This window comes from Prionailurus bengalensis, chromosome E1, assembly GCF_016509475.1.
Source record: "Prionailurus bengalensis isolate Pbe53 chromosome E1, Fcat_Pben_1.1_paternal_pri, whole genome shotgun sequence".
In the NCBI taxonomy this organism is placed as follows: Eukaryota; Metazoa; Chordata; class Mammalia; order Carnivora; family Felidae; genus Prionailurus; species Prionailurus bengalensis.
Window position 1 is genome coordinate 27,840,140 of NC_057347.1, and position 17,782 is coordinate 27,857,921.

The 17,782-nt window shown below is 43.7% G+C and overlaps 1 protein-coding gene across 1 annotated transcript in view; it reads right to left on the reverse strand.

The window, feature by feature from the left end:
• PPM1E (protein phosphatase, Mg2+/Mn2+ dependent 1E) overlaps window positions 1-17,428 on the reverse strand; it is a 224,546-nt gene extending 207,118 nt beyond the window's left edge. Inside the window, exon 1 of the mRNA XM_043583920.1 lies at window positions 16,971-17,428. Coding sequence (XP_043439855.1) covers window positions 16,971-17,428 — 458 coding nt within the window. The remainder of the gene's footprint in view (window positions 1-16,970) is intronic.
• Window positions 17,429-17,782: the final 354 nt, after the last annotated feature.

The window sequence follows — 17,782 nt, forward strand, 5'->3', positions numbered from 1 at the left end:
GTACTAGATGCTGGATACACAAAGAACAACAAAACATTCTTTATCTCTGGCCCGCATTTGGAGAAGATACATTAAACAACTAATGCATGCATATATATAAATTGTGATAAATGGATCTAAAGAAAAAAGGATGCTACGAAAACCAAAAACAAAACTTAATTTAGACCACAGCTAAGGAAACACCTCTATGAGAAAGAGATACTTTAAACCTAATGGTTGAGTTGGGTAGTTGGAAAGAAGGGGAAAAGCTGCTTGGGCAAAGAAAACAAAAGCTCGGAGGCCCTCTGACAGAGCAGGGCAGATTCTGGGAACTAAAGGAAGACCACTGTGATTGAAACATAATAACTGAGCACAGAGCCAGATCAAGATGAGGTCAGACAACTGCTAAATGGAAAACCAATGGACGGGAGGGAAATGTGGAAGAATAGTTTATAGAGTACTGCTGAAAGGGCGGGCCTACGCCGGCCGACTCCATCTTGTTCTGTGTCCTTCACCTTGACCACACCTCCTCCCCTTGAGTCCTAACAGGACTCGGACCCTTCCCCAGGACCCTTCCCCAGCCAATCGGCTGAGGCCATAGCCATTACCTCACCAACTGCCCCTAGGCCCCAATAAAACCTTTGTCCTTTTGAAACTCGCTCTCTTTCCCTCGTATCTCACCACTGTGTCAGTGCAGGTAGGGGACTGAGCTCGAGCTAGCTCGAATAAAGGCTCTTTGCTTTTGCATCGGACTTGGCTCCCTAGTGGTCTTTGGGGATCACGAATTCTGGGCATAACATTTGGGGGCTCGTCCGGGATCCCCAAGACCCCCGAGGGACCCCCGACCCAGAGAGCCTGACTGGCCACAGTTAGTGTCTGTTTGTTCTGTCTTTTCTGTGTGAGCTCATTTCTGGAATTCTGGTAGTGCCCGACGCGGTCTAAGTGGACGCACTGGAGGACCACGGGCCGGGAGTTTCGGATGACGTTCCGATTCTCCCTTCTGGAGGGACGTGGAATCCCCTCAAAGGTCTGAGATGAGGCGGGTCGCTCCCGCTGGTCGGTGTGAGGCCGTCGTCTTTGGAGGGACGTGGAATCCCCTCAAAGGTCTAAGCTAGCTTGCAGTTTTGCTTCCATGGAGTTGGAAGACTTTCTAGGGGCCCTCTGTTTGTCTGTTTTTGTGTTTCTCTGTTTTGTTCTGTGGACTTACTGGACGGACGTTATGGGACAGACTCAGACTACTCCTCTAAGTATTATGATTGATCACTTTAAGGATGTGAGGGGAAGAGCTAACAACCTCAGTGTGGAAGTCCGAAAGGGTCGGTTGCAGTTTTTTTGTTCTAGCGAGTGGCCAACTTTCAATGTCGGATGGCCACCAGAGGGGACCTTTGACCTCCCTACCATCCACCGAGTCAGGAGTATCATCTCTCAGCCTAAGACGGGCCATCTTGATCAGCTCCCTTACATTATCACTTGGCAGGACCTTGTAGAAGACCCACCCTCTTGGCTTAAGCCCTTCCTAACCCTGCTCCCTCCGGAGCCAAAACCCATTCTTGCTTTGCAGGAGACAGAGAAGAGGAAAAGTCTTACCCAGCCTTCAGCACCCCTCTACCCTGTCCTACAGGGGGGTACTGAAGAATTAATTTTTCCTCCCCCGTATAACCCCTCTAGGATGCCAGAAGAACACCATCCTCCCCCTCCGGGGGAGGCAGACGCTGTTCCGAGAGTGGGAGGCAGAAACGCTCCAGGGGGAAGCCCGCCCTTTACCAGACCAAGGGCTCAGAGGGAGCAATCCGCCTCCGCCGCCGACTCCACTATTCTGCCCCTGTGAGCCACCGGACCCCCAGACGCGGAGGGGAATCAGCCCCATCACTATTGGCCTTTCGCCACTAGTGACCTCTACAATTGGAAAGCTCAGAATCCTAAGTTTTCCAAGAAACTGGCAGGGCTTATTGATTTATTAGACTCTGTGCTTTTTACCCATCAGCCCACGTGGGATGATTGCCAGCAGCTTTTGCAGGTCCTGTTCACGACTGAAGAAAGAGAAAGAATCCTCAGTGGGGCCTGAAAACTAGTTCCGGGCGCAGACGGGAATCCCACCACCAACCAGGCTCAGATAGATGCCTCCTTCCCCTTAACTCGGCCCCAGTGGGATTTCAACACGGCAGAAGGTAAGGAGAGGCTCCGGGTCTACCGCCAGACTCTAATGGGGGGTCTCCGAATGGCTGCTAGAAAGCCAACCAATTTGGCCAAGGTAGGAAATGTACAACAGGGAAAAGATGAATCTCTGGCTGCCTTTTTAGAACGGATCATGGAGGCATTCCGTACCTATACCCCCATGGATCCAGAGGCTCCGGAAAGCAAGGCAGCTGTTATCATGGCCTTTGTAAACCAGTCGGCCAAAGACATTAGGAGAAAATTACAGAAAATAGACTAGGAGAAAAAAGTCTGCAGGACTTACTGGTGGTAGCCGAAAAGGTATATAATAACCGGGAGCCTCCTGAGGACAAGCAGGCTCGCGCCATGGCGGCTGCCAGCAGTAAGCAGACTCAAGACCTGGCCAGAATACTACTAGCTACCACTGCTGACTTCCCCGAGGAACGAGACCGCCGTCTCCAGCAGCTGGCAGACGACGCAAGAAAAGGTAAAGGAACCACCAAGGGGGGGAAGCAGAGGCTGCAGAAGGATCAGTGTGCATACTGCAAGGAGATAGGGCATTGGGCCCGAGACTGTCCAAAAAGGGCCGGCGGGAAGGGAAGCAAGACTGATCGAGTAAAAGTCCTAGAGCTAGATAAACTAAGTGATTAGGGGAGTCGGGGTTTGGACCCTCTCCCCGAACCCAGGGTAACTCTTAAAGTGGAGGGGACCCCTATTGACTTCCTTGTCAACACCGGAGCACAACATTCGGTCCTCCGCACCCCACAAGGAAAACTAGCCAACAAGAAGTCCTGGGTACAAGGGGCAACTGGTATGAGCCAGTATTCATGGACTACCCGAAGAACAGTAGATTTGGGAACGGGCCGGGTATCCCACTCCTTTATGGTAATACCAGAATGCCCCTACCCGCTGTTAGGACGGTGCTTACTGACCAAGATTGGAGCTCAGATAACTTTCAGACAAGGGGGGCCTCAGGTCACCGATGGCAAGGGCCACCCCATCCAGGTCCTGACCATGAAACTGGAGGATGAATACCTCCTCCACCAGGAGGCGCTCCCGAGAGAGGATAATATAGACAGATGGCTACAAGAATTCCCCTTGGTTCGGGCAGAGACAGGGGGGATGGGACTAGCCGCTCATAGGACCCCAGTCCTGGTAGAGCTCAAGCCAGGAGAGAGTCCGGTAAGGATCAAACAATACCCCATGTCTCAGGAGGCCCGGAAGGGGATCCAGCCACACATCCGGAGACTACGAAGCCTAGGGGTACTAGTTCCTTGCCAGTCTGCCTGGAACACCCCCTTACTGCCGGTCAAAAAGCCTCACACAAATGACTACCAACCGGTACAAGACCTCCGGGAAGTAAATAAGAGGGTCGCGGACATACATCCAACTGTTCCCAACCCATATACTCTCTTGAGCTCCTTGGCACCCTCCAGGGTCTGGTATACTGTACTAGATTTAAAGGACGCCTTCTTCAGTCTGCCGTTGGCACCCCAGAGCCAACCCTTGTTCGCCTTTGAGTGGCATGATCCGGAGGAGGGCTACAGTGGGCAACTCACCTGGACACGGCTACCTCAGGGATTCAAAAATTCACCCACCATCTTCGACGAGGCACTACACAAGGACCTGGTATTTACAGACACCTTCTCTGGCTGGGTGGAGGCATACCCAACCAAGCATGAAACGGCTCAGATGGTGGCTAAGAAGCTACTAGAAGACATCTTACCCAGGTATGGTTTTCCTGCCATGGTAGGATCAGACAATGGACCAGCTTTTATCTCGCAGGTAACACAGGCAGTAGCCAAGGCGGTGGGGGCAAACTGGAAATTACATTGTGCTTATAGGCCCCAGAGCTCAGGACAGGTGGAAAGAATGAATAAAACCCTAAAAGAGACCCTTACCAAATTAACCATGGAGACTGGCGGGGACTGGGTGACTCTCCTACTGTACGCCCTTTACCGGGTTAGAAACACTCCTTACACTCTGGGTTTTACTCCCTACGAGATCATGTTTGGCAGGCCACCCCCTGTTATTCCCAGCCTTCGAGCTGAACTTATTGCTGAGTTTAAAGATCAAGAACTTTTTCTTTCCTTGAGAGGGCTCCAGAGGGCGCACGAGGACATTTGGCCGCATCTCCGTGCCATCTATGAGGCTGGCCCGATCCCGACACCTCATCAGTACAGGCTGGGAGACTGGGTCTACGTCAAGAGGCACCACCGAGAGACTCTCGAGCCGCGCTGGAAGAGACCCTACATCGTGGTGTTGACAACCCCCACCGCTCTCAAGGTAGATGGCATCGCGACCTGGGTCCATCACACCCACGCTCAGCCAGCAGACCCTTCCTCTATCTGGAAGGACGTTGTCACGCAATGGGCCATCAGTCGGGACCAACACAACCCGCTCAAGCTCAAGCTACAGCGCATTCGACCTACCTAATATTGGTAACTCTGTTAACTCTGCTTGTCATTGCTCATGCTGCCGGGAGTCCCCATGCCCCCCAAAACATCACCTGGCAGATCATAGACACCAGCTCGGGGACAATACTTAATCAGACGTCCTAGAGCCACCCCAGGGACACTTGGTTCCCAGAACTTTGCGTAAACCTCCAAACTCTGTTCCCCTTGTCACCATAAATGCAGCCGGTCCCATGATTGGGTCCCTAAGCTACATGACAAGGGGGGAATAAAAGGGCGGGCCTACGCCAGCCGACTCCATCTTGTTCTGTGTCCTTCACCTTGACCACACCTCCTCCCCTTGAGTAACTCCCCCCTCACCTGCCTAACAGGACTCGGACCCTTCCCCAGGACCCTTCCCCAGCCAATCGGCTGAGGCCATAGCCATTACCTCACCAACTGCCCCTAGGCCCCAATAAAACCTTTGTCCTTTTGAAACTCGCTCTCTTTCCCTGGTATCTCACCGCTGTGTCGGTGCAGGTAGGGGACTGAGCTCGAGCTAGCTCGAATAAAGGCTCTTTGCTTTTGCATCGGACTCGGCTCCCTAGTGGTCTTTGGGGATCACGAATTCTGGGCATAACACTGCTACAGGAAGCTAAGTAAGAGTTGATGAAAACTTGGTCCAAGCTGGTGGAAATGAAGACAAAAAGAAATGGGCAGACTATTTTTCTTTCATTTACAAGTGGAATTAAAAGACTTTGAAACAAAATAATTAAAATGCTCTGCCATCTTGCTTCTCTATTGCGGTATGAAAAATTACTAAAATGGTCCCCCAAAGATGCCCCACTCTTAACCGCTAAAATCTGTGGATACTAATGAAATATCACTCCTATGATTGTGTTATATTGTACAGCAAGTTGATCTGAAAATAGGGAGATTATCTCAGTGGATCTGACCTAATCAAATGAAGTCTTAAAAGCAGACAGCAAGAGAAGCCAAAGAAATTTGAAGAATGAGAAGGATTTTGATGTGCCATTAGTGGTTTGAAAATGAAGAGGGCTCTGTGAGAAGGAATGTGGGTGGCTTCTAGGAATGATAATCAGCTCCCACCTGACAATTACCAAGGAAATAGAGACCTCAGATCTGTCATGAGGATCTAGATTCTGTTAACAACCGGAATAGGCTTGGGAAGTGGAGCCTTCTCCTGAGCCTCCAGATATCCAGTCGGCCAACACTTTGGTCTTAACTTGAGACCTTAAGCAGAGAACCTAGTGGAACATTCCTGGACTTAACTGTAAGAAAACAATAGGCATTGTTTCAAGCCACTAAGTTTGGGTAACACATTACACAACAACAGAAAAGTAACTGAAAACTATCACCCCCTATTCTCCGTGAAAAGTTAACAATTCAGTAATCTAAATCAGATTATTCTCTTGTCAAGAAAGAAATCTAAGAAAAATAAATTCAGCTTGCTATTCCTCCAAAAACTGAATAAAGATGTAGATGGTGACTGGAGGACCCATTTAAATGTGACTTTGAAATTAAATGTCAGATACGCGTTATAGAATTAAAGTTTTTGTTATTTAACGAAACCCGTGTGATTCAATACAGTCACTAGCCTGATATGGTACCTAAATATTTGAAGTATGATATTCTAAAGTCAGATGTGCTATAAGTGCAAAAGATACACAGGATTTTTGAAAACTCGGTATAAAAAACTGTAATGTCTTTGGGCACCTGGGTGGCTCAGTCAATTAAGTGTCTGACTCTTGATTTCAGTTCAGGTCATGATCCCAGAGTCATGGGATCAAGCTCCACTTCAGGATCCATGTTGAGCATGGAGCCTGCTTAAGATTTACTCTCTCTCTCTCTCTCTCTCTCTCTCTCTCTCTCTCTGCACCCCTCTCCCCTGCTCACATTCTCTCTCTAAAATAATTTTTTAAAATTAAAATTAAAAATAATATTTTAATATTGATTACATGTTTAAATGGTAATATGTTTTGATATATGATATTTGGATATACTGTATTTGGTTAACTAAATTATTAAAACTAAATTCACCTGTCTTTCAATTTTTAAAATGTGGTTACCAGATTTTCAATTATATATGCAGTTCAATTATATTCCTTTTGGATAGCACTGGTCTAGACTTCTAGGTGAGTGTCCTCTTCCAAAATGCCAGCCAACTAGAAGTATTCTCTTTCCATTATAGTTCAGTGACATTACTGGCATACAGCTATGTAAAAATACTAGCTGACTGGTATAGCAGTTCAAATATTAGTGAGAACACTGACAAACCAAACCTCTTATACAATGAAGTTGGACAAAGTAATTTGGCAATGTCTAACAAAGTAAAAGTGTAAGTAACTTCAATCTGACAATCCCACTTTTAGATATATACCCAAGAAATCTATAAAGACATGCACAAGGAGACATGACCAAACTGTAGAATTATCTGAAGGGCAGAGAATGCCAGCTCTCCATCAAAGTTCTGTGTTCTTTTTTCCATGGTGTAGAGTTGTTCTCGGTTCTGTTTGCTGTGAAAGGTGGGCCATGGGTGGTGCCAACATGACTTGCATTCTATTCAATGAAAAGTGAGAAGAATTATATATGTCCTTTGTCCTTTCTAAAGACTGCTCCTAAAAACTTCCAACACCATTCTCTACTCTTCTTATGCTTGCTTGCTGCATGGATGTTGATGCCTAAAGCAACCTTGGAAACTACAGGTTGAAGGTGACATACCCTCTATTAGCCTGAATCCCTTAATCACTCTATAGAACACAGCCCTTTCTTCTCCATTGAGGGTTACTCTGTGAGCAAGCAATTAACACTATGTTAGGCTTTTGAGATTTTAGGATTTACCCATTACAGTAGCTATTATTAAACTAATAGAGTGCATAATATGCAAAAATTAGAAACAACCCAAATGTCTGTCAATAGATTGGATAAATAAGTCATAATACAATCAGACAATGGAATGCTATATAGTAGCTAAAATGAAAAAAAACCACAAAAACCTAGATCTCTATGTATCAACACAAATCTTTTTTAAAGTCTCAAGATAGCTATTTATAAAAACAGAAGCAAATTAAAAGCCCAGCATACATTGAGACCATACAAATTCATATGTAGTAAAAATATAAAAATACAGAAGGATACATTACAAGAATCCTCAGATTACCTTTGAGAAAAAGGAAATGGGTTTAGAGAAGAGAGTGAAAACAAAATCTTCAATTCCATATGAAATGTTTCATTTCTTTAAAATGATCCTAATTATGACAATTTGTTGAAACTGAATAATGGGTATATGGATATTTGCTTTATTATTCTATTTGGTAAATATTTAAAATATTTCATAATACAAAAAAATCTTTTTATTTTTTTAAATTTTTTTTTAATGTTTATTTATTATTGAGAGACAGAGAGAGACAGAGTATGAGCATGGGAGGGGCAGAGAGAGGAGGAGACACAGAATCTGAAGCAGGCTCCAGGCTCTGAGCTGTCAGCACAGAGCCCGATGCAGGGCTTGAACTCACAAACCGCAAGATCATGACCTGAGCCCAAGTTGGCCGCTTAACCAACTGAGCCATCCAGGTGCCCCAAAAAATATTCTTTTTAAACATATATCTGCTAGAGGGTAAACTAATAAAACCTTGTTAGAGGACATTTTAAAACTGTGAATGAAAAGTCTTAAATATGTAAATATGTTTTAACACAGTCCCAACAATAGAACTACACACTAAGAAAATTAAAAGTTTGCTCAAAGTATGAGCATCACAGTATTCTTAGAGTAACCAAAAGTTGGTTAACACCTAAAAGTCCAATAGAATTGTGATTAAATTACTGAGTGTTCATTTTAAAGTTACATAGGATATAATGGGAGGTGGGGTGAGATGTCTGGAGGTTAGGATGAAACAAGATTGGCCACAAGTTGATCATTGCTAAGGGTGGGTGATGAGTGCATTATTTTATTTTCCATACACTTAAAAGTTCAAAATGTAATAAGTTTTTTATTTTTACTAAGTTTTTTAAAAAGCAGTTTAAAATTGTAAGAACTACATTTTTTAAATCTTTATTTTTAATTTACTTATTTTTATTTTTAATGTTTATTTTTGAGAGAGAGACGGAGAGCCAGGTGGACAGGGCAGAGAGAGAATGAAACAGAATCTGAAGCAGGCTCCGGGCTCTGAGCTGTCAGCGCAGAGTCCAATACAGGGCTCAAACCCACAAACTGTGAGATCATGACCTGAGTCGAAGTCAGACCCTCAACAGACGGAGCCACCCAGGCACCCCAGAACTATCTTTTTTAAAAATCTCAGCTCATTCACCTGATCAGCAAATATTTATTGTGTGTTGTACATGTCCCTCTCAATATTAACCTAGGGATATGATGGCAAACATGTAGCTAATAAATCTAATGCAAATGGCTCCAAACACTTGCTCAGACACCCTACCAAAATATTTGGAGCACCACGAACCTCCTCCCCAATGTGTGTATACTTTTTGCTCTCTCTCTCCCCTACCATGTATGTGTATGTATATGTGTGTAAATATATATATCTGTATACATATGGAATATCTGTATATGTATACAGATATTTATAAATTACATACATACACACATGCACATTTGCACACAACTCTCACAGGTAATTTTTTTTTTAAAGTAGGCTGCATGCCCAATGTGGGGCTTGAACTCACGACCCTCAAGTTAAGAGTCACATACTCTACCAACTGAGCTAGCCAGGCACCCCTCACAAGTAATATTTGGGTATTTCTTTGAATAACCTGTATTTCATTATTTCACATAATCTACTTAATAAATCCATTCTTGTTGATTTCTAATCAGATAGGATATTCTCTTTTTTAAAAAAAAATCTTATGTAACTAAGTATGGGAGAAGCACAGGCAATCGAGTTTTGTTGTTTCTTACACTTACAAATATTATATTAAACCTATGATTTCTTTGCAGGAATTTTTATTTTGTTTTGCAGGAATTTTTAAAGCCAAACATCCATTTTGTGAGGGTTAATTTTGTTAAAACCAGGAAATATAATAAATCCATTTCATCAGTGTAGGTAAACTGCAATACTTCATAACATTCTGAAAAATGGGAGGGAGGGTGCCAGTGTTGATTCTTCTAACCTGTGAAACTTGCATTTCATCAGTATACCTCATTTACCATGCTTGACATAAAATCAGTTGTCACACGGAACTGCCCATCTAAATCAACACATCATGTATTAACAGCACTTACACTTGCATTTTGTATACAAGTAAATAGATTTCAGTATTTTCTTCTTTTGCCCTAATGGATTGTTTTGGGTACACCTCACTTTGAAAACCACTGCTCTAGTAAAAAACACATATTTGTTGACAAAAAAAATAATGAATCAAACAAGTGCTACAACAGGAAAAGGCATTGGGTATTCTAGAGGGGCACATGGAAGAGACACTTAACTCATGAGTGTGGGGATGGTGAATAAGCTGTTAAATGGAGACCTAAAGAATGGGTAAGAGATTGGACTGGGAAGGGTGGTAATGGGGGTGCATAGTATTCTAGGTAGAAGGAATACTGTGTTATATGCAAAAGTGCAGAGGTAAGACCAAACATGGCATGTTCAAACTAATATATTAGTAGTCTAAAATAGCCGTAGTTTCTAGAGCTGTAGAGGTGGGATGGAGTCAGCAGACAGTGATTCAGAAATGAGGCTGATGGGATAAGATTATAAGGCCTTCTTTGAATTTTATCTGAAGAGCAATGGAGAGATAAGTAATGAAGGTATACAGTAAAGGACTTGGCTTTGCCCGGAGAGAGGTCTGGCCTTTGTCTGTGGCTCCCAGGAGGTAGCCTCTAAACTTTGGAATTTCTGGAGTAATGGGAATGCCTTCATTAATTATGATGGGCCCCTGGGACCACATGGTATCAGCCTGACCTCCAGTTCAACCAATCAATCTCAATAAAAACTCTGGACACTGGGGCCCCTGGCTGGCTCAGTTGGAAGAAGGTTGTTTTTTGTTTTTGTTTTTGTTTTTTTTAGAATGTGCGACTGTTGAACTTGGGGTCATGAATTGAAGTCCCACACTGGGTATAGAATTTACTTAAATAAAATTTAAAAATGAAACAAAACAAAAAACCTCTGGACGCTGAAGCTCGAGTGAGCTTCTTGGGCTGGAATACTCTAGGTGTTATTATCACACATCAATCCTGGAGAGGGGAGCACATCCCTGAAGACAATAGAAGTTTCACATTTGAAACTCTCCTAGATTGTGTCCATGCATGTCTTCTGTTGGCTGGTCCTAATTTGTTTTCTGGGTTTTATATATATATATATATATATATATATATATATATATATATATATATATATATATATATATATTTTTTTTTTTTTTTTTTGAGAGAGAGAGAGAGAGAGAGAGAGAGACAGGAAAGGAGGGAGGGAGGGAGGGAGGGTCAAAGAGAGAGAGAGAGGGAGAATTCCAAACAGGCTCTACACCATCAGCAGAGTTGGGTGCAGGGCTCCAACTCACGAACCAGGAGATCATGACCTGAGCTGAAATCAAGTGTCAGGTGCTTGGGGTGCCTGGGTGGCTCAGCTGGTTAAGTGTCTGACTTCGACCCAGGTCATGATCTCACAGTTTGTGAATTCGAGCCCTGCCTGGGTTCAGTGCTGATAGCTTGGAACCTGGAGCCTGCTTTGGATTCCGTGTCTCCCTCACTCTCTGCCCCTCTCCTGCTCGGGCTCTGTCTTTCTCTCTCTCTCAAAAATAAACATTTTTAAAAAAGAGCCAGATGCTTAACCACTAAGCCACCTAGGCACCCCCTTGATTTTTGTTTAAAGATTTTTAAGCAATCTCTACACCCAACCATGGGGCTGAAATTTACAATCCCGAGATCAAAAGTCGAATGCTCCACCGACTAAGCCAGCCAGGTGCCTCTGGCTGGTTGTAATTTGTAACTTTTCTCTATAATGAACAATATCCATTAGTACAATAGCCTTCAGGGAGTTCTGTGAGTCTTTCCAGTAGGTGACCAAATCTAGGGGGCGTTTTGAGAAATCCCTAAACTTACAGTTGATGTCAGAAGTGAGGGTGGTCTTGTGTGGTCTCTTCCATCTAACTCTGTAGTTGAACCCTAACTCCTTGCAGCTGGGGTCAGAAGTCTTGGGCAGACTTAGTGGTCTGGAGTACTGTGCCTTAAACCGCACAGTCTGGCTAGCTGAGAAAAGAATAAAAATGTTTAAGCAGTAGGTGACAATTAGACAATCTACATAATCTAGATTCTAGAGGAATCACTTATACTGGGGAGAATATACTGGAGAAGAGTAAGATTGGCAAAAGATGACAATGACAATGGGAATGGAGTGGGACATATCTATGAGATGTTTACAAGGCAAAATTTATTGAATGTGAAGGGTGAGAAAAAGAGAAATCAGAAATGGACCCACCAGAAAGAGAATCAGATTTTAGTTTTGTTTGTTTTGAGGGAGACAGAGGGAGTTGGAAGATTGAATTAGGTTCTGAACAGTTTGAGAAGCCTTTTGGATATCTAGGTAGGGCTGTTTCCAAGCAGAGATGGAAACAGAGTTGGGAATCAAATAACCAAAGCCATGGGAGAAATTGGTATCAACTACAAACAAGTAAGACATCAGAGTTGAAAAGGCTAAGGACCAAACATCAATATTCAAGGGATAGGCAGAGTACTAAAAGCTCACAGAAAAGCAGCAGCCTGAGAGGCAGGAATAAAACTTGAAAACTATGGTTAACAATGAATGCTTGATATCTTTCTTCTTCTTGCTAATGTGAATTTTCTCTGCTTCTTATAGTGAACATTTATTACTTCTTTTTTTTTTTATGTTCATTTACTTATTTTGAGCCAGAGAGAGCACAAATGAGTAACGGAGGGGCAGAGAGCAGAGAAGAGATTCCCAAGCAGGCTCCGCGATGTCAGCACAGAGCCTAATACAGGGCTCAATCCCACAACCATGGGATCACATCAAGAGTCGGACACTTAACCAACTGAGCCACCCAAGCACCCCTACTTATTACTTACTAATAAGAAAAAAGGTGTAGTTTTAAATGAATGATAGTATAAAACTTGCATGCAGTTATTTTTTATTTATATATGTAAAAGTGAGACAAAGTTTAGTAATTTCTGAACTATCTGAAACTTATTAAATGTTTCACATAATTCAATATAACTGAATTACTAGTGTCTATAACCGAAGATTTTCTTTTCAAAGCCATTTTAAAATTCCCCTGCACCCCTCATTACTATATGGAACTGCTTAACTTTGCTAGGGTGCTGGAATATGTCTCCCCATCAAGAAGTCCAATGAGTAACTGAGGAAACAACTGCTCTAAAAATGTAATGACATATACCTCTAGTAAAGACTTCAGAGCATGTGCTTCTTCTGGATGAAAACAAATAGATTTATCCCCAGTATAGTGTAGACAAATACACAGTATTGACCCATGTAACCTATACATGTAGCCTCATATTCACATCTGCTCTAAGATCAGTTGTAAACTTTTTATTTATTTATTTGCAAACTATTTCAAAGCTATAATCCTCATTTCCACCTTTTCAAAGCAAGTCCCTCATTAACCTCAGAAACCCTAATATTGTCATTAGAAAAAGGTTCTAAATCACTGGAATTTTTTATGACAATAGATCAACTCAGTAAAAGTTCTAAAATATCGCATGCTTTTATTATTGATTCTTAAAGTTTAATAAACTGGAAAAAAATGTTTAAATGGTCCTTAAAAAGGTATTTAATAGCCCACAACAGAGGTCTTTCCCATCCAAGGAGACTTTTGCTATTTTCAAATTGTTGTTCTTATTCTTTCAAAATGTTACATGTTGTTTTTATCTAGTAGAGGATATCTAAATATATATTTCCCATTTTGAAAGCAAAAACTTCATCCCAAATACTACTCTGAAAAACTTTTAAGTTGCTAATTATAACTATATTTTGTTTATTTAAACATTGATCCTTTACTTACCTAAATAAGTGCTTATCTCAAGGTAGTCCTGACTTTATCAAAATGAAGAATGTTTAACTCTATCTGCTGTTCCTATTCTAAAATTCTTGAGAAGCAAAATATTGAGAAAAACATTCACTATGTTTGTTTGTTTTTTTTTACTTTCAACCAGTCTATACATAAAATAGTAATGAGAAGATAAGCACCTTTACTTCTTTTCTTCAGAGAAGCTTAGTCTGTTTAGCAGCTACATATTGTATAGTTATAAAATCCTGACAGAAAACACACACTACAGACTTATAAAACTGGTATTAAAGGGGCACCTAGGTGGCTCAGTCGGTTGGGCGTCGGACTTCAGCTCAGGTCATGATCTCGCAGTCAGTGAATTTGAGCCCCGCATCCGGCTCTGTGCTGACAGCTCCCCAGCTCACACTCCGTTCTCTCTGTCTCTCAAAAATGAATAAACATTAAAAAACAAAAACAAAAACAAAACTGGTATTAAATGCAGTGTGATTTTCTTCTTACACTAGTCCCAACTATCAAATTGGTGAATATATAGTTCAGGTAGCTCTATTTAAGAATTTTAGCACCATTTGACCAGTATGACAGAGTTTTTAAAGCATATTAAGAATTCCCAAAATAAGGAGTGGGTGGTTGAGAAAATATTTTGGAAAAAAAAATAACCTTCCCCAAGTAAGCAATTTCAACATCTTTTTATTTCTTTCTTTCTTTTTTAAGTTTATTTATTTATTTTAAAGAGAGAGGGAAAGAGGGAGGGAATCCCAAGTAGGCTCTGCATTGTCAGCCCAGAGCCCAATTCCGGACCCCATCTCACCAACTGGGAGACCATGACCTAAAGGTGGACGCTTAACCAACTGAGCCACCAGGCGCCTCTCAACATATTTCTAATCAGAATCATTTCAAAATATTTCCTAGGAAACTTGAGGACCCATCATTTCAAATATGTAAAGCAGAGTTGTGCAGTTCAGAGTTTATGTTGAGAAAAGTCAAAACTATTTGTACATAATTTGTCATTTGTTAGTTCAGATCCACTTTTCTCATCTGTAAAATAAAGTGCTTAGACAGAAACATGATCTACCTCTACTGTGTCTTCCAGTATTGACTCTGGTGACTGATAATGATTTTCTTTTATTAAAAAAAAAAATTAAAAGTGTTAACTTAAAAGTATGTGTTTTTTTTTTTTTTCAACGTTTATTTATTTTTGGGACAGAGAGAGACAGAGCATGAACGGGGGAGGGGCAGAGAGAGAGGGAGACACAGAACCGGAAACAGGCTCCAGGCTCCGAGCCATCAGCCCAGAGCCCGACGCGGGGCTCTAACTCACAGACCGCAAGATCGTGACCTGGCTGAAGTCGGACGCTTAACCGACTGCGCCACCCAGGCGCCCCAAAAGTATGTGTTTTAAACAGTGAAGATTTTTTTGTTTTTAATCTGTTAAGGAGTTTGAAGATACTTTACATAAACAAGCCAGCCATTTTATATCCGAGTAAAAACAGGTTAATAGTTTTTGCACAAAACACAGTAAAAACCATGAAATCTTTAACTTAAGGTGAAATAATATTTTCTAACTTTGCTAGTTACTTCAAATCCAAACTTCTGTTCTCAAATGGTCATTTTAGCATTTGAATACTTTTTCTAGTTTTATGTATGTTGAAATTAATCTTGCTTCCTTTCCATATGGAAAAACACGTCTACTTAACCATCTTAGCATCTTTATATAGATTTCAGTTTTTCAAAATCTTCTTGAATGGTAAATGTTCATGGTTGTTTTAAATTAATGACTCTCTTTTTAATGAACCTTCTCTACTGTTTGTGTTTCTTTAATTCTGTCACTGCATTTGTAAAGGTAAGAGCTGTCAAAATAAAATTAGTCTGATGCTGAGATAAATTCCTCCACTTTGGTAAACATTTCCATTTTATTTTAAGCAGGAAGTTTCAAGTGTCTATTTAGTGTTTGAAAATGACATTTCATAAGCCCTTTTCTATGACAGTTTTCAAACACTAGGAAGAAATACTCTAAAATGTTAATACTGTTTATCCTTGGTGGTGGTATTACACGCCATTTTATTTTTTACATTTCCCAGAAAGCATTATTACTTTGGTAACCGGATAGTATTTCAAAATTAAATTTTAAAAAGCTTATAAAGTGTAGGACATCAACACAGTCCACTTCTACAGCACATACGTTAAATGCTTTTTCCCTATTGATAAACTTCTGCTTTAACAGGAAGAATGATTTGGTCAGATGTCTGTTAGATTGGATGAAGACCTGACATTTACTTTCCAGGCCCTTCTTTCAAGTCAGGCTTTTGAGAAAATCCAAGAAGTGAGTTTGAATTTAATTGCAGTGAATCTTGCAGCAGTAAACTTTTAGGGAGACAGAATAACACCTTTCATCACAACTATCAGCAGAATGCCAAGACACTCTCAGGTTTACCAATGTTTTCAGAGATTTGTCAGTATTCTTCTCTGTCATTATTTCAGAACAATTCCATTTAGAAAGAAACGCAATTGTAAACCGTTTCTATTTCAAGCCCATAAAAACCAGAACTGGGATGAAAGGCAAAGCCTCGACCTTTCTATTTTAGACTTTGATCTGTGTAGCTAAGCCATCTGCTTTCTCTCCCCTACCCCATCTACTTACTTAATGGACTGAAAATACTGCACGTAATTGCAATGTTATCAAACCAGCCTGACTTTTCCACTTTAACGAATTATGACTCTGTGTCTTTCACCTGAAGATTCGCTGGTAAAAATGTGCTTACCCTTCCCTCTCAATTCCTTCCCACCTCCCTCAATTACAAGTTATCAAAAATCTTTAAAACACTCGGCTTCCGCGGATTAAGCCCATCTAAACACCGCTTCACTTTCAACGCTGAGGGCCTGAAGGAAAATCAACCCCAGTCTCTCCTGTGGCTCTAAGACCGGTATTATTATCACTGTTCTTGCGGTTACGCAGAAGGCACCTCGCAGCTCAGCCTAGAAAAGAGTCGCGTCTCTCCGCCGCCAAACAAGGGACTCAGACTGGGAAAAGACAGACCCGGGTGGGAGGAAACCTCCCAAGAAGAGGAAGGGAGCCGGGAAGAAGAGGGAGCTCATAAGACGGGAAGAAAGGACCTTCCGAAGCATGAAGGAAAAGGGGGTTCGTGAAGTGGAACAAGAAGTGGGCAGCCGAGGTGCAGCGGAAGAAGGGGCCGAGGCCGGCGGGAGGGCGCCGGGGGCGGCTCCCCGGTCAGGCAGGAGACGCGGAGGCCGAGGGCGTGGGCAGCTCGCAGAGACCGCCCGAGTCGGAGCAGCTGGGGCGATTCCAACGGCGCGAGGCGCGGGAGTGGGGGTGAAGAGAGGAAAGGAGAGCAGTTGAGGGGCCGAGAGCCGCGTCGAGGCCGATGCGGCGGAGACAGCGGGCCCACCCCCAGCCAAGCCCCGCTACTTAACTATTTGTAGAGCTGCTGCAGGCACAGGTCCAGGCTCTCGCCCTCCACCTCCTCACGGGTGATGCGCTCCGACAGCGGCCGCGGGAGCGGGGGCAGAGGCGGCAGCTGGGGCTGCGGCGGCGGCGGTGGCACGGCCGACTGCCCCCGGGCTGCCGCCGCCTCCTCCTCCTCGCCCTCTGCTGCCGCCGCCGCCTCTTCCTCCACCGCCTCCTCTTCGGGCTCGGGGTCTTGCTGGTGCTCTTGCTCCCCCTCCTCCGTCGCGGCTACGGCGGCCGCCTCCTCCCCGGGGTCCTCGACCGAAGCCTCGGCCGCTTCAGCCACTACCAGTTCGGGCTCGGGCTCCAACTCGGGTTCGGGTTCCGGTTCAGGCTCGCCGCCGCCGCACGGTCCGCGAAACTCGCCCAGGAATAGCTCCAGGAAGCGCCGGTAAGTTTTCTCCTCAGGGCTGCAGCCGGCCATCGCTACTCATGCCCCGGGGCCGACCGGGAAAGTGGGGGGGGGGGGGGGGGAGTCCAGGAAGGGGAGGGGGCTGCTCTCGAGCCTCAGGCTCCCGCAAAGGCTGTTAACGGCCACACCGGCACGAGCGATCAGCACTAGGTTGCCTGGAGAGGGCTCCCGCAGGCGTGCGCGCCGCCGAGCGCGGACGTGCGCGGCCCGGGGGCGGGGGCGGAGCGCGCTGCCCCCTCCCGGGTCTGTAGGGAAAGTTGGTGACGGGCGCGCGCTCAGGGTCCAGCGGCAGCCCACCCTCCAGCCCTCCCGAGAGCTCAGCCCACGCTGCCTAGAGACTGTCGCCATGGCAACCGGCTCTAATTA